The sequence below is a fragment of the Nymphaea colorata genome, chromosome 7 (genome assembly GCF_008831285.2).
Source record: "Nymphaea colorata isolate Beijing-Zhang1983 chromosome 7, ASM883128v2, whole genome shotgun sequence".
Lineage (NCBI taxonomy): Eukaryota > Viridiplantae > Streptophyta > Magnoliopsida > Nymphaeales > Nymphaeaceae > Nymphaea > Nymphaea colorata.
In genome coordinates, this window is record NC_045144.1 from 18,778,974 (window position 1) to 18,802,719 (window position 23,746).

The 23,746-nt window shown below is 38.7% G+C and overlaps 1 protein-coding gene across 1 annotated transcript; it reads right to left on the minus strand.

Annotated features, from left to right (window-relative positions):
- Positions 1 to 15,696: 15,696 nt before the first annotated feature.
- Positions 15,697 to 20,072, minus strand: LOC116258115 (glycerophosphodiester phosphodiesterase GDPD1, chloroplastic-like). The gene is made up of 8 exons (XM_031635241.2): positions 19,596 to 20,072; positions 18,756 to 18,937; positions 17,795 to 17,854; positions 17,622 to 17,702; positions 17,341 to 17,541; positions 17,128 to 17,223; positions 16,749 to 16,945; positions 15,697 to 16,150 (listed from the first exon to the last, which is right to left on the minus strand). Exons 1-8 carry the CDS (start codon positions 19,690 to 19,692, stop codon positions 15,904 to 15,906), a joined length of 1,161 nt encoding a protein of 386 aa, XP_031491101.1. The 5' UTR covers positions 19,693 to 20,072; the 3' UTR covers positions 15,697 to 15,903.
- Positions 20,073 to 23,746: the final 3,674 nt, after the last annotated feature.

The following is a 23,746-nucleotide window of genomic DNA, read 5'->3' on the forward strand; positions in this document are numbered from 1 at the left end:
GTTTTGCAGAATTTGGTGTGCGTCCTTCACCAGTCAATCTTGGGCTAATTGGGCTTGCGTGCTGCGCTGGGGATGGTTACTTTCTCTCTCTAAACTGATGCTGTTCACTCAGAAAAGAGAGAGAGAAAGAAAGAGTATTTCTTACCGTCTTACTTAAGGAACCAACTTGGGGAGAGAGAGAGATCAACCACTTACTTTTTAAAGGAACCAACTTACTTAGATATCCAAAATTATACAATCTGAAATTCAAGTTTAAAGAAACTTTTCATATGATCTTTACATATTAAAGTATGACTACTAGTTTAATACAAATATGCTTTTAATTCCATTGATTGTATGAAATATCTTAATATTTTTTGCTACCAAACTTGCATCTTTATAAGAGTGATTAAATTTTTGATGGCCTAAAAGAGTATATCTAAATCTAGCAAATTCAGATGGCTACAAAGCGCACTGGGGCACCGGTATATAAATAAGTAAAGCAATTTTTAGGGGCTGGTTTGAGAAGTTGGATACACCAATATATGTTTGTATACAATTTACACCAATCACATCCACTGTGGCTATCTTGTGCTTCATCCAATTACGGCCATTCCATGCAATGTATTCATGGGGCAGCTAGGGTAGGGTTCGATGGGCCCTCGCTCCACTTTAGTTTTTTAAAAAAGAATATATGTAAATTTTAGAAAATTTCACTTGTTTTATATAAAAAATTGAAAAAATGATGTTTCGGCTCCAATCAAAATTTAGAAACTTTAATTCAGCTCTCCTTTTGAAAATTTTTTAACTCTGCCCCTTAATGTATGGGTAGATGTGATTAAACACAACACATGATACATTGAGTAGTATAAGATAAATCCAAGAAATGTGTAGATGTGATTCAAACATGTGCTTATGTTGGTGGACAAATCTTTGTGGACCATCTTCTTAAATTTTTTTAATTATTTGTCCGTGCTTTGAATTTTTGTGGTCTCGGAACCTGTTTGATATATCGGGGCAGGGAGATTATGAGAAAAAGACCCTTGGATTTGATAGATGACGAGCGGATGCTCTTTCTTTTATTTCAAAATTATAATGGGCATCATTCTTGGAACATTCAGCCATTGTTTTAGCACAAATTTGCTGTTTTGTTAATTAAGTAGAAATTACTTTGATAATTCTCACTCTTAAAACTTGTTTTCTAAGCAAGCAAGAAATGAACAGCTCATGTAATGCAAAAAAGGCAAAAAAAAAAGTCAAAAAGAACATTTTCTAAAAATTTTGTAGATCAAAAGTCTAATTCAATCCTTATTTTGGGTGCTAACAATCTATCATTCAAAAAAAAAAAAAAGTTAGAAAGAGGGTCTTGGGTTGCATTGATGTTAACGATGATAGTGGTGCACCCTTTAGCTTAGACACTGCGTCTGACCGTTTATGACCACATAGACACATCGCCTACGAGAATCAAACTACAAACCTACCTTTTTACATGCCGCTAATACGACTGCTCCTTGAAGCATTACTAAAAGCTAGAATTGGATTACATTCATTGGAGTGGAAAGTGGAAGACTTTAAATCGTGTCAAATATTATCTCTTTGTTGGATCAATCATTTTCGCTTAGGTGTTTGAATGGAGGAAATTTTTTTCCTTAGAAGTAATTCCGTCACATTTATGACAATAACTTGTCCCCAAATCAAACGTACATGTGTTAAGATGATTTTTTTTTCCCTTAGAAGTAATTCCATCACATTTATGACAATAACTTGTCCCTAAATCAAGCATACATGTGATAAAATTTCCATCTCAAAAGCATATCCCTCCTATCGTACTTCATCTTACTTAAGATAGCGTACTTTGTCCACTACTTGCGTGAAAGCTTGCCAAGAAGGAAAACCCTTACGTGAAGATCAACATGTAAGAATGTTCAAACTATGAAATTAGAAATTGAGACTTGATCCAAAGGCCTTCTATTTGACTCCTCTTATATAATTTTCTTGTTGGGTCCCCTTATATGTTATATCCTTTGCTAAACAAACAAACAAACAGTGGAACATAATGTGATCAATGCCTCGAGGGCCATAACATAGCTGTTTCGTTTTCTTTAAGTGTTATTCATCTAAACTGCAAATAGTGGATGCATGACACTCTAGTTGATGCGGCCTTATATGTTGCTTGCCAATGATTGTGGATTTGAGACCCGACCAAGGGCTGAACCAAGTGTCCGCTAGGAAACATGTTCATGTTGGGAAACAAAATTTTACATGCTAAACCTTGTAAACTTTTGAAAATACAACTGTCCCATGTGAAAAATTTTCTTGGCCTTCTAAAGGAAAGATATTTTGGCTCCAATACTTTGTCTAACCCAAGGGCAAGAGCCATGAATTTTTCATGAGGAGAACCAAATTATAGTTTCAAAATTTTAACAAAAGACGAAATATAATTTTTTAAACATTTTTTTTTTTTGAGGGACGCAATTTTTTCAAGGGGGGGGGGGGGGTGCGCATGGTGGAGGTGGGAGGTGGAGGGCGGCCAAGGCCCTTGACCACCCCTAGCTCCGCCCCTGTCATCAATATTTATGGATACGAGTTCTTCACTAATCTAACAAACACTGCTTAATAACATATGCTTCCTACTATGAGAATGTGTATAACTTATTGTCAAACAGTCAATCATAGTTTAATTTCTATGTACAATAGTGCATTTCTACCAGAAGAAGCCAAAGTTAGGTGTAACTCCTCAAGTTGGGGGGGACTTTAAGAGATTCTATTACAACTCTCATATATGAGACTTAAGACTAAGTTTCTTTAACTTAAAAAACCCTATAGAACAAAAGAGACCCTTGATCTTGTTTGTCATCTAAGAGATATCCAACAAAGCATTACATTGTCAGTTTTGTATTACATTGTTACGAACTAAAAAAAGATCCATTAGGGGCCATTTGGTATCAAGGACATTTTGTGAAGATCTTATGAATCTGCCTCAAAAATTGAGGTAGATTTATGAAACACTAGTCCGCCTTAATTTTAGTTCAAATTCATGAGACACTTGACAAACAACCCTTACGAATGGAAATGCATGTAGAAATAATCAAAAGTTTTGATTCAAAATATTATTTTTTAATAAAAACATTCTTCAGGTAAGCCAAAGTTTGCTAACAATGCAATTAGGTTTCTAACACCAGAAGATAAATTTTGTCGCGATTTATAGTTGTTCAAAAACTCTAGCTTTTCGAGAAATGAAAAAATTATTATTTGGATACATAGAAATTCAAATATAACTGATTTCAGGCATTATCAGATAGCTAAAAATTAAAAAATCTGCTATTCAAAAATAGTGCCACATCAGTATTAACAACACTTTTTAGTACATTAACAAACCAATTTTTAACTTTTAACCCTCTACATATTCGAATCTTTGCCAAGATGTCAACAACCTACTATTGCTAAAAAGTAGAGCTGCACAACAAGCCGAGCCACTCGGGCTAGACTCGAACTCGCTCGAAAAAACTCGGCTCGTGTTCGACTCTTTTATAGACGAGCAAAGTTCGAGCTTATAATGATACTCAAAACGATAAATGAGTCGAGTCGAGTTTCAGGAACTCGACTCGTTTATGCTCGACTGGACTCACGAACCGATACTTTATATAGTATTGCCAAAATAGGTTTCACAAGTTATACGAGTTACACGCTTACACGAGTTAATGCCTAAACGAGTTAAATGGGTTAAACGAGTCGAGTTTGAGCTCGATTTTGAGTAGTCGAATCGAGCTCTATTTTTATGTAGTCAAGTCGAGTCGAGCTTTAGCTTACTATAAGAAGCTCGAGTCGAGTTCGAGCTCGAGCTTACTATAAGAAGCTCGAGTCGAGTTCTAGTTCGAGTTCGAGTTTCTTGAACTGAGTCAAGTTCAGGCTGACCAAGCTCGAGCTCGACTCGGCACATGTGCAGCCCTACTAAGAAGACTCCGAAATGCATTCATTCTCATACATGTAAGGTCTTAAACTGTATCTAGTTTCGGTAAATATCTTTTTATGTTCTAAAAAAACAACACTTATAAAATCTAACAAGCAACGTGCTCATCTCAACTAACTTAGTTGAGCAGAATAAATTTAATTTGTTGCTAAGCACGACAACCGGATACAACAGCATGGGACGATGGTCTTATTGACCAAAATACCCACGAAGCTCAGACCAACTTAACGTCTTTCAGAAGGGCTATTTTGGTAAAACGAGAAAGTGCGGTGAGGAGGACACGAAACGTTGATCTCCGCCGAGTCGGGGAGGCCTTTTTGGAGCGGGTCCCATCTGACGTAATTTTCGACGGTCGGAGGGTCAAAGCTCTAGAAGGACAAAGGACGGTGGCGAATAACGGCACGCGAATCTCGGACGGCTGAGATTTCGTGAGAGCTCGACAAAAGGCGGTGGGCCCCCACCTGTCCCCCTTTGCGTACCGTGATGGACCGCAAGACCGAAGACTCGGTCAAGGACGAAAATGATCCTCCACTCTGAGAGAAAATGACGTAACATACCCTTTGACTTGACCATGGACGAAAATAACCTCTTGAAGTTTGTTCCTTCATTACAAGCTTGGAGCACAGGCTCTCGTGCTTCAAAGTTTGGTGCATTATTGAGTTTGGACCAAAGTCCCATCATATTGGTATGGGCTCAATTAGGACCTCAACTTTTGGCTTGACTTAGTGATTAGACTGGGTTCGGTCAAGGTTGGCATGTCTAAGAACTTGAGCTACACTTTAAACCTTTTCTTTTCATATTTGGTTTGATAGGTTTGGTTGTGTTAGGCTAGGGTTGGCTCAAGCTAGCGAGCCTAGGTTCATCTTAAGACTTGGTTCGAGTCAATCCGCGAGTAGGCTTAACACAACTGAACTCCCCTAACTATGGACTTTGTCACATAATCACGATCACGGTTCTTTGCACTTGTAAGCTTCTTTGCAACCTTTTTATAGCTAAGACAAGTTTATATTTTGCTTGTCCTGTGATTCTATTCCGGGCCACGTCTGAGGCCGTCTTTTTTACCGAGAAAGGAAGTGTTTTTGCCGCTCAATAATGCGATCGCTTTCGAAAGATTTCGAGAAATGAAAGTTTGGATTCGACTTGACTTGGTGGGTCTGGAGAGGGTGCAGTCAAGACGCTAGCATGCCGAATTCAGCCTGGTCCTTAGGATCTTTCTTACCCATGTTTGGTTTCCGAATTAAGAAAGTATGAGTAGGGCAAACACCTATGGACAGTGATTTAGACCTAACCCAGGTCTGGTTGGCGTGGTTTGAGTCAAGGGCTAGGTCTCTAGGTTGTGTGTTGCAATAGAAGTTCAAAGGACAATGTGGAGCCTTGAATTAGGGTTTGAGGTAGACCTTTAGGGCATTGAGTCCTAAAAGTAAGTTCATAAAGGCATGTGTGTGTCTAAATCACAAGGTTGACAGGTGCTGGTAGTCTTAGTCACCATTTGAATCCCTGCCTCCTTGCCTCCTTCAATTTAAGGGTGGACATCGGGCCGCTGTCTGGCGACCGCTAATCGGTCAAATAAAGTAAAGACGAAGTTGCGAAACGTAAATTGGATCGACCTCATCGAATGAAAGTCTCAAAGACTGCAGCCCAGTCGCCTTGACAAAGAGTGAGGCAAGTCTGTGCTCAGCTGCCAATCGAAAATTGAATAGAATTCGCCAAAATGCCGATCGATATATCGGGTTTGGGTCCGGTCGGGTCAGGTCGACTCGGCTTGGGTTGGCTACGCCTGGGGTTTGTGCTAAGGCTGATCTGATCTAGGGGCCCAACAAAAAGTCATGGAAAGGAACATAATAATGAAAGTGTGAACCGCAACGCCTAACAAGCCAAAATTATCACATGTTGTCAAAGAAGGCAAGGAAACCCTAAATTTTAAAAGTGCAATTTGACAACACTAGGAGAAGTCCAATTTAGAGAGAGAGAGAGAGAGGGAGAGAGAGAAATCTATAGGATCATGGTGTCAACATGCTAAAATCTTATGGGGCACTCAAATTTGATCATTTGTTTACCTCATATTTAGGATTTGAGGTGATATAAGATGATTAAGGATCTTAGATCCGACGACTTAAGGTCAGACCCCCTCCTATCCGACCTTAAATGTGTGGTTTTCGCCGTATATTGAGGATCTCAAATCCGTGTTTTCTATAGATATGAAATCCGGCGCATGGGCCCCACATGAAAGGGATTTCAAATTAGACTCGGATATGATATCCAATGATATCAAACACGTCCTAAGACTATGTTCATTAAATTAAGCCTTCGTGATATGAGATCTTTAAGGGGGGGATCTCAAATCCATAGACCAAAGGTCCAACATCCCTCTCGCTGAAAAATTGGACCACATCTCAAAAGTTTACGGGGAAAAAATGGTTCTCAAACGCACGTTGCCATTGCTGTAGAGATTTAGTATTTGTTTAAACAATAAGTCTTACACAACAAAGATTTAATGTCAAAGGGGATCTCAAATCCATCATGAAACAAGCACACCTAAGATTGTGTGTTTGATAGTAATAAAAACCTCAGATTTGAAATCCCTTTTAGGAGGGATTTACAAAGTAAACAAAAACCAAATTTTATCATCACTATGTTACCAAAATCTCATATTTGAACTTATATACGAGAAAGTAATCTGACCTCTTATCCTCGGATATATATATATATATATATATATGAGATTCTCAACAATTTTATATCACTTTGGACATCAAATCCGAGGTAAACAAACACCATTTTTCATAGGAAAGAAACAAAAAATCCCTACGCATCAAGGACATATCAGACTCTCAAATTCATATTCTGTTCTTCTTCTGGAGTGCGGGACACAAAAAGCACCAATTTTCAAAAATTAGTAAATTTTTAATGTTAAATTTTCAACATAAACAGCTATAAGTTATCTTTATGTGTCAATGCTCATGTCAACATATATATGTATAGGTTAGTCATCGACACAATCTTTGGGAGAAATGATATAAGATCCATGGTTGACCACTTAGTTGGGGAAGTTTAAAATTGGGCCCATAACATTAACTCCCAAAGAATTCTATACAAAAAGACATTAGAATCTTATTTTAACAACCATATTGTCCAAAGTTGCAAGTTAAGGGAAATTGAGATGGAAAACATTACATTATTTTATTGTTCTCCCTGATGAAAGAGATGAACCCAAAATCTTCAAAAAAAAAAAAAAAAAATGCATGTGCATGTTGGCAAAGATATTCTGGGTAAGTAGGGTTTCCTACTGCTCAGAAGAAGGCCGAAGCCCCCACTCAACCTTTATTTTCTTAGGATACATGACCTACTTTTGGTGCCTCAGGATGCCGTCCTCACTGTGCTTCAGCGTGCACGTCAGTTGCTAAGATTGATGCCAAATGGATTCGAAATGGGAACCAGCCTCTACGCCGTTGCGCCAACTCCTTTGGGGATATATAAATAAAAAAGAGGTTAATTAAATGAAGTAGAAAATATTAAGTTGAGTTGAAAAGTAAAAGATAGAGAAGGCCCCAACAACCAGGTCGGCGTGGTGTTGTCATGGTCATGGCCCCTCTGGTCGAGAGAGCACAAATACGTTTCCCTAACGTATGGTATTTAAAAGGTCCCATGGGACCCATCCATCAAAGACAACAACAACCCCCAACTGATGGATTACATTTATTAATTATGCAAACCCATTGTGTATTGTCACGCAACTCTCTCTCTCTCTCTCTCTCTATATATATATATATATATATATATATATATATATATATATATATATATATATATATATATATATATATAGAGAGAGAGAGAGAGAGAGAGAAACAAGTCAAAATCTCCAAGCAACTTCATGCACATGGCTTCCACATTCAAGCATCATGAGTTCACTTTAGTACCACCTATCTACAAGTAAACCCTTTATATGGATAGAGAAAGAAATAGTGATGTCCACCAAGTTTCTCTCTCTAGATCTCTCTCTTGTTAGGCCGTGAGACAGAGAAGGTTCACTTTTCTTTGTCCCCACAAGAGAGAGAGAGAGAGAGAGATGAGGGCAAGTATGTATTCTATGTCAAATGTGAGAAAACCCCAAGGACTAAGCAAATGAGACATGGGGCCCTCTTACCATGGCTTGACTTAACTAATCAAAGTTGATTAACAATCTGACATCTTTCTTCTTATGAGACTCCAAATATAACATGAATTTGCTTACCATCATAGTTTTAGAAGGTGTATCACATGGCTAGCTTTTTCGAGCTGATTATAATTTGGATCCGAATTTGATTAGGCTAATCTGCAATTATATAAGATTTAGTCACTTGGGCATGGGTCAGCGACTCGGCCGGTTAGGTCCATACCTAACAGATGTGTATGTAATCCTGACTAAGTTTGGATTATGCTGCCATGTGATATATAACCGCAAAGGTCCGGCCGGGGCCGGAACCGGTCCCAGTTAGGTAGGTTGAAGGTTGACATAAGTCCAGATTCCTCGGCGCAAAGCTAAAGCAATTGGAAGACTTTTCAAGTGGGCTAAGCGGGCTGGGTTAGTGGAGAGTTCCGCATATAAGCATGCACCTCTTAGGCCGACAAGACTTCGATAACTTATCTCCTCAAACCAAAGGAAAGAAGCTGCTAATACCTCTTTTGTTGCCAGCAACAAATTAGGATTTATAGATGCTGTTAGCTTAAATGAAGGCGTGTTTAGTTATAATTATACCATGATCGACATCGATTATGCGCAACAGTGGCGAGAAAATGGAAAGTCTAATTAAGTAAGGAGTTGTTAAGAAGTCTCATCTACTTTCTTATTTGAACAGGTGATTAGTGAGAAGGTGTTTGTTGAACCTCATACAATGACAAGTACTAATTATGCTATTGGATATTGCTTGGGATCAAAGGACAGCCACTATTTGTGATTACTTCTTGCTTTGGGGCTTACTTGGGTTGCACACTTGGACATTCTTTTCAGTGATTGAGAATTTCTCCACCAACCATGGACTGTATATTGGATCCAAACTTGGACCAATGTGGATTTGGATTCTAGAGTTGGGCAGTTAGAAAGGGATCATGCCTTGCAAAGCTCCATGTAATTAAGTTACCTACTCTTGCTGTAAAACTTTCAAACTGGAGATCATGAACTATTAAAAGACCAAATCTGGATCCAGATCACAAATGTGGTTATGCATGGGTTGTGAATTTGGATCGGGACAAGTTCGACAAGAGATTCAAATCCAGACAATTGACAGTCCTACCCCTGATGGGAGGAAAGGAAGCATGCAAAAGAGGACAAAAACAGGGATTGAATTCGCCGATTTCGCGTGCTTTTTGGTAATCTGATATAGACTTGAAATTCAAGTTTATTTGCTTCAAGTTTTGGACATGGCCTTTGCTTCTTCATGTTAAAATGCCCTTTTGTCTTCTTGCCCTTCTGTTGTGGGTAAGAACTTTTCTTTTTCTCATGAACACCAAATTTTTTTGAACTCTGGATGAAACCAGTTACTTGCCTATTTATGAGGAGAAACTTTCTCCTTTTCCCCTTCATTTAGGCACTCAACGTCCAACAATTTGGCCTTCTTCCCAGCCAGTGCAAGTTAGTAAGGATGAGAATGGTTTGGATCTAATAGAACGATCCAAATCCAAACCGTAGGATTGAATAAGAAAACTTACATTAATTGGGTAGTTTTTGTTTCTGAATCCACTAGATATATATTTTCATGGATACCCAAATTTGGTTCTATGTAAAACTTTCAATATGGTTTTGCAGTTTCCAAATCAAGTTTGGATCCAATTTTGGGCCAAACTTATCAATATCTGAATAACTTGGACATCCCTTCACGTTAGGGTGAAAATGGGTAGGTGTTGATCCATTGATGAGTTGTGAAGATTTCCATGGCTCTGTTGGGATCATTATATGACAACGACCCCTGTTGTACCATGCATCAAGTCTTTGGACCATTGCCTTGACGATGTTGTGTAGAAAACAAGATACTTAGAGTGAAGCCTTTCATTATCCCTTAGAAATGAATGAACATGGCAATACCAAGATCACAGATGTAAGTAGTTAAAGAGTATGGTTTTGGGATTGTTTGGTTGTTTGATTGTTTTATTCAAATTCAGTAGAATCTAAACTATATTGGTTTTGAATATGGTTTCTAATCAATCTATATTGATTGATTGGCTCCATGGTTTTGGGATTGTTTGGTTGCTTGATTGTTTTATTCAAATTCAGTAGAATCTAAACTATATTGGATTTGAATATGCTTTCTAATCAATCTATATTGATTGAATGACTCCATTATTTTGTGACCAGCGGATCTTGAAAGCCATTCCTGCAGGAGATCTAAACTCATTTTTTGTTTTGATTTTTCAATAAAAAGATTCATTCACTTCATTAAAAAAATATGAGATAGAACCAATAAAGAGCTCTTTTCCTTGTCATCCATGGAGTTGACTACCACATTCAATAATTATTTCTTTTCATCCAATTGCCAATATGAATCAATAGAAAAAGCAAATCCCATGATATATATACATATATTTGACTTTAGAAGCTGACAATAGTAATGGGCTTTCACTGTTCCATGAATCTATCCTGAAGATTGCGACATATTCATAAAATATTGTAATACAGTGTTCCATGAACCTAACTCAATCTTTGGAATAGATTTATAAAATAGTAGCACTACCTTAGTATCCCATGGGTCCGAAAAAATGGTGCAGATTCGCAGAACAAAGTGAAAAGTATTATCGAAATCTGCTCCATTTTTTAAAAATAGATTCATCTGTTATTGTTGTCAAACCACCCTGGATAGCCAACAGAAATGAATCTGCTCTGCCATTGTTACATCAATGAGCCTAAGATGAAAAACCTGCAAGTTGGGTAATGCTTGTATAGCAGTCAAACATAGGCACATAATTCACTAAGGCTTGGTAAAAAAAGTTAATAAATAACTTTGTGTGCCAATCAAGTATTTGCATTTCATAGGAAAGGACCAAACCAAACAATAATAGACAGTTTGTAGGGTGGGCAAACCCTAGCTAGATACGTACATATGAAGTTATTTTTTGTTGATTAAATAGTCCAACATTTCAAAAAAAACCCATAAGATTGCTCTCTATTTGAGTTTTTTATTTTTTAACTATTAAAAATATTGATGCATTTTCGACAATTTAATTTTTGAATCACTAAATTGAGATCTAATTTATTCATTTATCCAACCTTGCACATTATCACGTTCCTTGGCTTAAGATTTCTACAAAGATAGAGAAAGAATTGTAATATATAGGGAGATTCCTACATTGTGTGCCAGAATCAAACACCAGGCACAATAGGTTGGGGTAAGCAAAAACCCAATTGCCCTTTCTTGGGGGAAATGTCAAAAGGTGGTGCTCGATCGAATCTAAAGTTGTAGGTTTGGGAAGTGTGGACGTCAGTGATAGAAAAGAAAGGCAAGAAGAGTGTGGCACAAACAAAGAACTTTCATGCACTCAACCTTCAATATAAGAAAATACCTGTCTATAAGAAACATCTATGAAGATCTCTAGATCTATGAAGATCTTTAGATCTATGAAACAAGGGATGGTAGATTCTATCGGCCCTCGTTTAATCTTCATCAATGTTGTAAATATTGGTTTCCATCTCGCATCGTGAATCGGGTCACCGGTCGCAATGGCATGCACAGCTAGAAATTTTTAGCTGAGGGGCACTAATACTTTCAATTGTAACTTTTATGCGGCAACCAATATGTAAATATGTGAATGACTATGAAGTGCTAATTTATAAAACAACTAATTTGTGTAGCTCTATGTGGGCAAGTGCACACACAAGCCTGCATGTGCCACGCTTCTCTATCGGTCAATACGAAGCAGTATTGGCTTATAAGGCCAATTTGACACGTTTGGCATCTAGCTGATACTCTGAAGAGGTAAGGACTTCGTATCTTTGATTTGGATCAGATATCCGATCGAGCCGTTTTGATTTTAATAATTGGATGAATTTCGGATATACATAAATATGCGATCAGATACGGATCAGATTTAGTTTTAAATAAATATCCTATATCAAACGCCCTTACGATTTGAAAATTAGCCAGATTTGGTTCAAAATTCAGATTCGGATTTGTATGTGAATTTAAAAATCAGATTTCAGATTCAGAATCAGATTTATTTTTTTGTTGGTTCATATTTGAATGCAAACATGTGACCAAAAAAGGGAATAATGGTATCATATTGGATCAATTGACATTCCTATGAAGGGCCATTTCAGATGGCTTCTTGATTTTTTTTTGTTTACTTGTATTAAAAGTGTTTAAGAAATATTATTTGACTTTTATAATTTTTTTAAATACTATTAAGCCCTCAATTAAAAATTTTTTACCTCTACCGCTAAAGACACGGCAAAGGAGACAAAAGAAAGGCAAAAGCGCCCAGTGATCTTACATCGTTGAGTTGAGGGTAGCGAGAATGAGGATGAATTTTAACACTTTCTATCTTTTAGCAAGGAACGGCTGCCGTGAGGAGCTCGGAATCCGTCGTCTTCTGCATGTTCTTGTCTTGAATTCTTTACCACTGCTCCAAGCAACAACCCTCTCATGGAAAGAAATCAGAAAAGACGGATGATGCACTCTTAGTAATGTAGCCTTTTTTTTTTTCCGTTTTGCTAAAGTTTTCCGTAAGAGTGTTTTCATCACTTCTTTGAGGGCTTTTTATGGTGTTTCCTTGATAAAGCATGGTGGTTGTGGATCACCTGCCCGGAGTTTTTACTTCTACTTTGGAAGGCTCATCAATTGATTACAAAGGGTTGCGTTTCCGTTAACTGTTTGGTCCAGTTTCCGGCGAACTCCGGCAGGTCCTCCCGGTCAAGAGTGTTGGATGGAGCCTACAATCAAGCAGTGGATGTAACTGCTGAGGATTTTATAGAAGAAGAGTACTTTCTATTAAGTAGTGTAATTAAAGGAGTGTCTACAGCTTCATTACTCAACTCAGGGCCGGTGCTAGAAATTTTTTATTAGCCAAATCGAATTAAAGTTTTTAAATTTTAACAAGAACTCAAATATAGTTTTTTAAATTTCCTATATAAAACAAGTGAAATTTTCTAAAATTTACCATACCTTGCATCTGATTGGATGTGAATAACGTGCAATTCATGCCGTCAACTATGCTTCATGCACCCACCATTTGAAGTCCGGAAAAAGGTAGTGCTGGCGGAATTGAATTGTTACTGGACTTGCACCAGCCTGGCCGGCTATGTTGTGCCCTTAGCTCGAGAAGAATTTAAGGAAATTAGAATTAAAGCAAAGAAGGAAGAAAAACCAGTGGAGATCCAAAACTAAGAACCCAAAATCCAAAATTTCTGCTTTATATATGTAATCCAAGACCCAAGGTGTAAATCCCCCCCCCTACACACACACACACATATATATATATATATAGAGCTTTAACTTGCTATTTAAACTTTTTATTTAGTTAATTGTATGCACATTACAAAAATTTGATTTAGGTATTATTTGTTGGTTTTTGAGCTCATAACCTCTCCTATTTACAACCAAGAACTCCTCACATTTACCGGATAATCTTAGGCAAAATAATGTGTATGGTTTTGTTGATTTCTTTCCGAGAGGTAACTACAAAGATTTCGAATTAGTCATCTCAATCCTGAAGAATCAGAAAGGGATGTGATAATTATCAAGAGGAAGTATTATACTTTAGCAAAAAATTATTGTGCAAGTTTGATGTAAGTAAACACAAAAGCAAAGTTCAAGATATGGCCTTTAGACATGTCATTTCAAAATTTGTCACTGAAGAAACTAGCTAGGCAAGATTGCCAGATCTTGGACATCAATATCGGATTAGGGTTTCCATAACGTTAATGGATTGGATTCATTTACTGACCTAAATCCTATAGGATTCAGAATCTAAATCTATGTTCATAACTGAATCCAAATTCGAGTCAGGTATTGAACTGAGATTCGATAGAAACTTGACCATATTACAATATAAATGTCAAAACTTATGCTAGCCAGATCCGGATTTGGCTTCTAGAAGGCGAGATCCAAATCCAATCATATATATACATTCCGATTAGTCTACTTCGGTAAAGTTGAGGACGATCTATATTTGAACCAAATGCATGTCTAACTTTAATGGATATGGACCTGCGCTTCTGGTAAAGATAATCAAAGGATTCAGATGAAGCAAAGCAGCATTGGCATCTGCAGTTGAATGCAAATGATGGAGACACCCAAGGGGGTTGGCATGACGGTCGGGGCATAGGTCGGTAGGTGGCTGGTTTCAATTTCTGATCTCTATGGCATCAACGCTCTGTGCTGCAAATGAGGGGTCACTGACAAGCTAAAGCATGACCGATGCGGCACCATGGCCCGGGTGATCCCAGATTTTTTTTTTATATGTAAAAAATTAAATTTTTTTAGTTTGACTCGACTCGTCGCTCCTCTTGGCCCGACCCACGATGGTTTGGCTCACCCCTGAAAAAAATTCTACCTCCGCCCCCTGACTACAAGCCCATCATTCGATATCATCATATTAAACTCCAAATTTGAAATCTAGTTAGCTGATCTAATTGGAACAAAAGACTTAGCGGCAAAAAGATGTGCGCATCACCTGTAAATGTTTCATCGCAAATCAAACTGTAACGCAGATCTGAAACCAAATCCAACATGCAGGAACCGTCCGTAGTCCAAACTAGATCCAATTCTGAAAATCCATATGCGATCCAAAATGCACTCGGTTTCTATTTCAAGGATCCAAACTTGAAAGAACAGATCCAGCACCAGAAACCAGGATCAAAACCGCCAAGATTAGACCTCCATACAAATGTTGTCAATATAGTTTGCCAGCGTTTTTAAATTATTATTCATATTAAAGAACAAGATACATCTTATAATATAATTTTATTTATATAGCAGCCTAGATTCAGAAGGGGTCATTTGGAACTACTGTTCATTCTGTTTTACAAGGATACGATGTTTATCAGCTAATATGGGCAGATTAGAGACTTAAATAGATCGGATATACCCAATTGTGGATCCAGTTTCAATCCCATTTTGTGAAAGAATTTTGAATGTCAGATTCAGACTTGATTTGAATTTCAGATCTGTTTAGTAGGATTTGGTGAAGAAATCTCCATCAGGTTCCTAAATGGACTCGGATACAGTCCTTAGTTTTAAACTGAAATTCAAACCCAAGTCTGACTTTTCGGTATCTACTAAAAATCCGGTCCAACTATATAAAATATTATCTGAAATCAGATTTGAAAATAGGCTACGAAACTCCAAATCCAAATATAATTACATAGAATCCCAATAAATCGAGTTCTATAAAATCTGGATCGATCCAAATCCGAAGCATTTACATCCGTAGGGTTGATATACAATGACATGGACAACTTTGTTCCATAAACAGGTAGAAACAGAGTTTCAAATGAAATAAACATCATTTTCTTGTCCTTGTAAATTTTTACATAGGGTATTCGGATGCCTGCACCCATTTCTGGTGAGCCATGCAAACATGAGACAGTTTCCACTTTCCACACAGTTCTATCAAACCTGGCAGAACGCCGGAACGAAGAAGCAATGGTGTTCTGTTCTTCGCTCCAATCTGTCATTGGAGGACTGTGATTGTGATGAAACTCATCAAGGTATTCTCAATGAAGTATCAATCTAATGTACAGTTTCCATTTGTTTCAAGCAGAGAATGACAAAGAGAAAGAGAGACAAACTTCCTTTTGTTTTCATTTAATTGGCATGAAGCGATCTAGGGATCACAATGCACAGGCAATATATACAGAAAAGCTTTCATTCTGAGCACTTTGTATTGAGAAAATGGAAGCAAAAGGCAACCCCCTTCTCCCCCCAGCGGAAATAATAGACTGGGAGGGTGAATCTGCGGCTCGAGCTCAGTGGGGGCATATAGCTTTACTGTACCAAGTTGGGAATCAATTTCAGTAAGAACGATAAGGCCCCCTGAGAAAACTTGGGGTGACTCGCCACCTTCCCCTGCGACTGCGCCATCCCCTCTTCCTCTCCGGCGACGGCGCCCTGTGATTCCTCTCCGGCAGGCTTCACGAACTGTGAAACAGATTCTGCAATCTCCCCAACGAAATCCACAATCACGCCATCCACGTCCATCAAGTGCTGCATGTAGACGGCTTCCGACACGTTGCTGCATTGCAGAATCCCATAGAAAGATTATCACCAAAAAACTGTGACATCCTCACCAGCTTCGTTGATCGACGAAGGACGCAACAAAGCTATGACGTAGCGAGAGGATGAGAAAAGAAAAACAGAAAATTGTTGTCTGCGAGCGGGTTTGTGGCATGACAAGATTTGTTTGGAAACTTTTTGAATTGCTGCATTGGAAACTTTTTGAACGGTTTCCAGTGACACAGAAGTCTAAAAGTTGAAATTGAAACTCCTAAAAATCTCTAAGGATGTAAAATTATTGTCTAAAAGATTAAGGAAATGAAGAGTGTAACCATTTATGAAGTTTGTTCACTCTAAAATAAGTCAGTAATTTGATAAATAAGAAGTGAGCAAAATAGTTGGAAAAAAAAAAGAGTCGTGGTACCAGAACTTATATGGAATGATTTGAGTTAAGTCGTCCAATTCAAGAGGATCAGATTGAATTTTAAAAACAATATAAACAGACATCAATTGGGTAGTCAAATTTTCAAGTGGAGGAACAACTCTCTGTGTTACAATGCAAACTACATAAAAATGGAATGGCTCTGATGGAGCTGCAGAAAGGAAAGATTGCTTACTTCAATTGGCCGTAGGTTAAAATTCCAAGATTGGCTTCTTTTATCTTGGGAATAGCAGCAGGATTCCGGAAGATGGCTTTAACTTCGGACACAATCCCCTGCAGTCCTCCAGCAACGCATAGTTTAATGGCTTCCTCAAGAGAGTTTCTTCGGACGTCGTTATATATGTCAGACCCTCCATTTGTAAGGAAGAAGACCTGACCAAACGCGAGCAGAGTTTAGAACGCTTGACGAGCTAATTAGGCTAGCAATCTAGTGAAAAGAAGCATCCCAGGTATGGAATGGACTCTTCATTGGTGTCCACGAGCTAATTAAATTAAGCCAATAGCCAAAATAACTTATCTAAAATGTAGCAAAAAATGATGAGAGAAACACTTACAGGGTAAGAGTTCTGTAATTTCCTGACTAACAGGGCTGCATCTGGTTGGAAACTTGAGAAGATTATCGATCTACCTTGTGAGTATTCAAACACAACCTGCAACAATTGACAAGGAAAGGTTTCTGATCAGGACACCCACGCATCCTAAACTACGCTGTATCAAGATAAGAATAGAAGAGGTTTCCAACAAAAGATGAGTTATTATTGACGTGCCTTCAGAATATTCTGTAGAGTCTTCAATAGCTCTTCTTCTGAATACGTCAAGCCATCGTCGAACTTGAGTTCGATGTTGAACCCCAAAGAGGATTCAACCTTCTGAAACGCTTCCTGAAGCGTGCAGAGAGCGTCGTCGTTTTCCACCTTCCAACTGAGGACCCTTCCGTCCGTTGATTTTCTTAACAGCGATTTTCCGACCTAATTTTCCATACCCATCAAAATTAGACCAAGTCCAAACACGCCAAAAGAGCAAGAGAAAGAAAAGATTCAGGGTTTACAATTGTGGGTTCTCTTTGGGGGCCGTAGCAGAGGAACTCCGCAAGCGTCAGTTCTGTGGTTCGCTTCTCCGATATGATTCCCTGCAGTTCACAGGAGTAAGACCAAGAGTTTGCAAGAGAGAGACTAGAGGGGAGGCGGAGGGGTGGGGAGGGAGAGAAACAGGGAAGCTTACCTCTTCTTCTGTGAGGATTAAGTTGTCGTGGAAAATTATGGGGCAGCCGTCTCTAGTTACCTGTACAATGAGAATCAGTTTTCCATCACCATTAATCCCAAAACAGAGGAATACAAAGGAACAAAAAAGAACATATAAACCAGAATCGATCACTGTGATATCAACTTTGGAAGCACACAAGACAAACCCAGAAATGGTCTTTGTTAGAGGAACGAAGAAAATTCGAGCACAGAAGCCGCAGCCTCGAAGATCAAAGATGATACCGGAAAAGAATTAACAGAGTATTTTTAAGAGATGAAGAGACTACCAACAGGTCTGCTCCGACCAAGAACGAAACTCGATTCAACGTGAAAAGACAAGATTAATCATTTCGTATAAATCCAAAAATAGAATATGCCCAGGAACAGATATTCTCCGTTTTTCCAGCAAAACTTGTGAGAAGGCTCAAGAACTCCATAATTCTTTTTCTCCAACTTTGTTTACGGTTTTCTGAAATTCCTTTGATTGCAAGGAGCAAAAAAAAATGACAAGAAAATTTGTACTCTTTGTGTGAGAAAAACTTGAAACCATTCTTTTAACTTGCAGACTGCCAACAATATGACGATATTTGGGTACTTGCTTCTGGATTCGCCGCCCTTCCCTCCAGAGCCCAAAGGATACCAAATGTCATTTGTAATTACTCCGAGGGCAACTCGATAAATATGAGAGGAATCCTACTGAGAATATGATTGTTTCTCTTTAGGGCATTTGAGTCATTTTAGGAGCCCACAGTACGCGGAAAACCATGGGCGAAGAAAAGAATCGGCACGAATCGCCGAGTAATTCGGCACTAAGCAGCGCGGCCGAGACCTCAGACACTGGCGCGAAGAGGCATAGAGAACGGACGCGGCGACCAGAAAGCGCCACCTGATCGGGGAAATTTTTTTGATTGGAAGGTGGTGAGAGAACTCCGGCAAGCTACCTGAACGTCGAATTCCACGAACTCGACGCCGAGTTTTGCGGCGGTGTTGAAGGAGAGGAGCGAGTTCTCCTTGATCGCCTTCATCCTCCCGTCCGGCGAGGAGAGGGCGTTCATGCCGCTCCCCCGGTGGCCGATCACCATGAACTTCGGCGGCTTGAACGCGGTTCTCTGCTCCTCGGGTCCTGCTCATAGCCGGAAAGTCAGTTCTCAGATGCTTGTGTCAGAAAGCAATAAACAAGAAACAAAAACGAGAAACAGAATTGCAAGAAAACGATGCGAGGGAAGCATAACTTCCGCGAAGTTAACGCGCCGGAAAAGACGATTCTCCCGGCAGCGAATCCGACAATGCCAGAGAAAAATAAGAGACATCATCCGGTCAATGAGTTACTCGGCTTTCATCGAGAGGAAGTACGATACTAACAGACGAAGAACGTACATGACCGAAGAGACGTCGGTTCTTCATCCTTTAACTTTCAGAACCACGCCGGATAATCAATTTTTCGGCGACAGAACCAATCGACCATCTCCTCAGCAAGAGGAATGCACTAAAAACGAGAAAATAACCAGAAGAACCGATTCCTTTACCAACGGCATTCTCCTCTACAGGAAGAAACCGTAGAAACAAAAATAGAACGTGACGCAGTTCACAAGACAACACCGTCCGGAATCTGACTTTTCCGGCAACGGAACAAAAAAAGAAGACACATAAAACCAGGACAGTTTCCTGCCACGTCCCGACAGAACTTCATCGTTCCAGCGGAGGGAAGCCGGATGCAAAGGCACACCCCGAAAAGACAAAAAGGAAGAGAAGCGGAGAGGGCCGCCGGGCGGGGAGCTCACCTTTGAGAAGTCGGCTGGAGGAGATAGCAAGCGCGGCGCTCTCCTGCACCTGGTCGAGATTCGGGACGTCGGAGACGTGAACCGCCTTGAGCGCCATGACAGGTGCGAGGTGTCGGTGAAAAAGGCGGGACCGAGTCGATCCGGCACAAAACCGAGTCGGCGGCCGAGAAGCTTGCGATCGGATGGCCGCTCCACCTGCTCGACGAGGAGAAGATTTATGGATGGTCGCAGACTCGCAGGGGGAGGAGTACTCAGAGAGAGACGGGAGAGGAAGGTGGAAGATGACGGACGGGAATATTCCGTCTGGCGCCGTTACTCTGGAAGATCCGTTCCGTCCTTGGCATATTCCCCGTACAACGACCACGCCCTCCGCCCATCCTTCTGGAAGGGGGAACCGCCGGAATGTTCCCTATGGATTCCTAACGGGAGCCGACGGAATGGAACGCCGTTAACCGCTCTCCTTCCGTGACCTCCCTATTTCTGATTCCCTCCCCTTAAATATCAATATTTCCAAACATTTTAGACAGGGAGAGGGAGCGGAATATCCAGAAATGATTCCGAAGACGCGCGGAATATCCGGATAAAACTGCGGGCTGTCCCCACCCGTTGTTCTCGATTCCTTTTTTTTGTCCGCTACCTGTTGTTGACGCCAAATCCAGAAAATTCTCGCTCTCGGTTCCGCATCCTTTGGTTTAACCGTTTCGAGATCCAAATTTGTTTCAAATCCAAATCGCATTGCTATCAGATCCGACATCCAACTCTATATTTTTGGCAATGAGAACCCCATCCAATTTCTGCGCCTTTTTTTTTTAAAAAGGAAAATGTCAAGAAGGGAAAAAGGCGCTGGTCGATTTTGACGTCGCCCGATCCAAATCGCCTCGTCAGATCCAAGAAGGCAATGAGTGGGAATGCGGTGGCAAAGAAGGGCGGGGATCAGACGTGTATCCTCGTCACCTTCTTGGCTTCGCTTGGCTTGCTTTGGTTTGGATTTCATAAAGCCGTCGGCCCTTTGCATGTGCGCTTTTAAAACATCGGGAAATCAAAAGTTTTTATATTCGTATATTATTTTTTTTCTTCATATTAAGTATTCAAGATATTTAAACAAAAATTTTATTTTTACTTTTTTTCATTTATCTGTTTGCAGATTGCCAAATTTATAATTGATCCAGTTGAATCAATTTGAATGCACTCTTTATTATATCCACCTTATTGGGGTTCACATGTTTAGATATGAAAAAAATCTATCTGCATTGTATTACCGAATACTAGACTCGACTCCCAAAATAGATGAATATTAGACAGGAGTCCTTAAAAAAACTTTGAACCAAAGGCAACTTTTGGAGATTCTTCAAATATACAAACTGTTCTTAATTTCTTAAGCATGCATATCAGACTCTTCTCAATTTCACATAGTTGTTGGGATTTGCCTTTGAAACATCTTAGTTGGGAGTCTTCATCAAACGACGTGCCATTTGACGCGGCAATGCATGCAAGGGCAAGAGAACTGTTCTTGACGGAATAAATTGTAAAGGAAAATGGAACTCATGATCTTTGACTTTGAACTTTTTTTTCTTGTAAAATTCTTAATTTATTTTAAAAATTGTATTTCTTGAAAAAGTGATTATCCTCTCCCTCTCTCTCTTCCTTCTCTTTTATATATATATATATATATATATATATATATATATATATATATATATATATATATGTGAGAGAGAAGGAAGAGAGAGTGAAAAAGAGAGAAGAAGAATCCAAATCAGCTAACAACTGCTGTCGCTCTTATTTGGGAACTTGTGTGGCCCATTTGTAACAGAGAGAGGAGGAGAGAGAGACAAAGAGAGCTTGGATTCCCATAGGAATCTGTCTACATACAACCATTATATTTTTTATTTAGGGAACTTCTTGGCCCATTTGGATTCCGATCAATGTAGGGAGATACTTTTTTTTTTTTCTCTCTTTTTTTTTTTCCTCTCTTTCACCTTCATCCCACCTCTCTTTTATTTGGGGTCGTGTCTGGAGGTTGTGGCTCATTTCTTCTTGGTGGCGCATTTGGGAGGAGCGCAACAACAAGATCTTCAGAGACACCTTCTCATCGTTGGAATCTGTGGCACGCCTTGTGCAGGAAGATGTCAACTTTGCTATTCGGCTACGACGCCGTCCTTCGTTTACTGCTAGGTTACTTTACTGTCCACTCTATCTTCACCTCTCTTATTATGTTTTATTGTGCTACTAACTTGTATATTCTCTTATATTTTGTTTCTGTAGTTTGTTTTTGTATTTAGGGGACTTCTTGTCCTTAAATTTTGTTATATATTTCCATTTTATCGACTCTCTCTCTCTTTATATATATATGTAAAAGAATTCTCCACTTTCATATGCAACATGTTAGCAGTTGGTTAAAAGTTAAACTTGTCACTAAAAGCACCACGGTTTGTTCTTGATATCACTTATATAGATACACATATATTAAAGAAGCTTAAGAAGGGTTGAATTTAATTTGAAAAGAGTCATAAAGCTTCTTGTTAAATCCCAACTTGATCATTTGATGAAAAACATTTCTTGGGAAAACTTATTATTCTGTCATCCAAACGCTCCTAAATGGCATTTCGAAAGCAAAATCATTTTTTTACCTCTAAAAATTGGTTTTGATGTCTCATCCAAACACCCTCATAATGTTTATTCCTTGTCTAGAGCTTGGAAAACAAAACTAGGGAAAAGGAATGTAAAAAGCCTCAAATTGTATCCTTTGCGAAGTAAAAAGATTCCAAGATAATTTTCCCTGAACGAGCTGTCCTCACCATCCCATGATGCATGAACACATGCCAAAAGACGTGAAACTTGTCAATTTCGCGCCGGGTTGAATCGACGCAATGTTCGATGATGTGTCCCCTTAAACAAAAAAATATTTAAAATATACTTAAGATTAAAAAATGTAAAGATAATAAATATATATTTAGATTTACTTTTCTAAGAAAACAATTTTTTTTTAAAACTAATTAAGATAAGAAAATACAAAAATATTAAAGGTATATTTTAAAATAAGCATGTGACACTCTTAAATCAGTTTAGTTTGTCATTGACAACAGTAGAATTAGGAATTTTTTTATTGTAGGGATCAAACTATAGTTTCAAAATTTTAAATATAATTTGTCAAAATTTTTATATAGGTTAAATGAAATTTTTTAACCTATATAATCTACCTTCATCACATATTATTATATAGTGCATACTTATGCAAAAAATCTTCAACATATTATTATAAAATGTTGGCAAAGTTTTATGAGAATCACATTCTCATTAAAATTCAAAAGCAGATGCTTATTAAGTGGAAAGTTTGGTATAAAGTCACTTTGGCATTTTTTTTTTGTCATGGGCACGATGCTCAGTTGTCCACTAGAATTATAAAGTAATGTGGCCTTTGTCATTTTCTCTTTGTTATATTTAAATCAAATCCAACTTTATCACTAAGCCTGAGCAACGGGTAGGCTCAATTAATTTTTTTAATTTTTAATTTTTTATTTAATAATAATATATGTTTTACTATTATAAATATATTTATATTCAATAATCTTTATTTTATATTTTTTAAAAATGTTTTTTTATTTTAATAGGGTCGGACCTGTCCCGGGTTTTAGTATCGAGCCTAGACTAGAGCTCGGATTTCAGGCGTCGGGCCGACCCTATCCCAGGTCTACCTATTGCTTCAAAATGAGACCCAAGGCCTCCGTCTATTCTCTTTGCTCTTGAGCTCGGCCCGAAGCCTAAATCTACCTATCGCTTCGATATAAGACCCAAAAAGCTCAATCTATTCTCTTTGCTCCCTCCTTTAGGCCAATATCATCCAATTAAAATTAAAAGCATCCAATTAAAATTAAAAGCACTATGTGTTCCCCTGCGTCTAGAGTTTGTAAAGTCCTTTGCTTTTGCTGTATTTGCTTTGCTTATGTTGAGTCTTGGTGTAAGCTAGTTTGTTCACTTATGTCGGAGTACCCTCCCAAAACGGCTCCCTAAGTGTGATATTGAGATTCCTTGTTTTGGATGGTCGGCATCGAGAATTTTGTAAGCGGCTTCGGCCATCCTTGTAAGTAAAGTGTAATAGCTTACTTGCTTTCCCTCGTGATGTACTCTTCTATTTGAAGTGAAATATATTG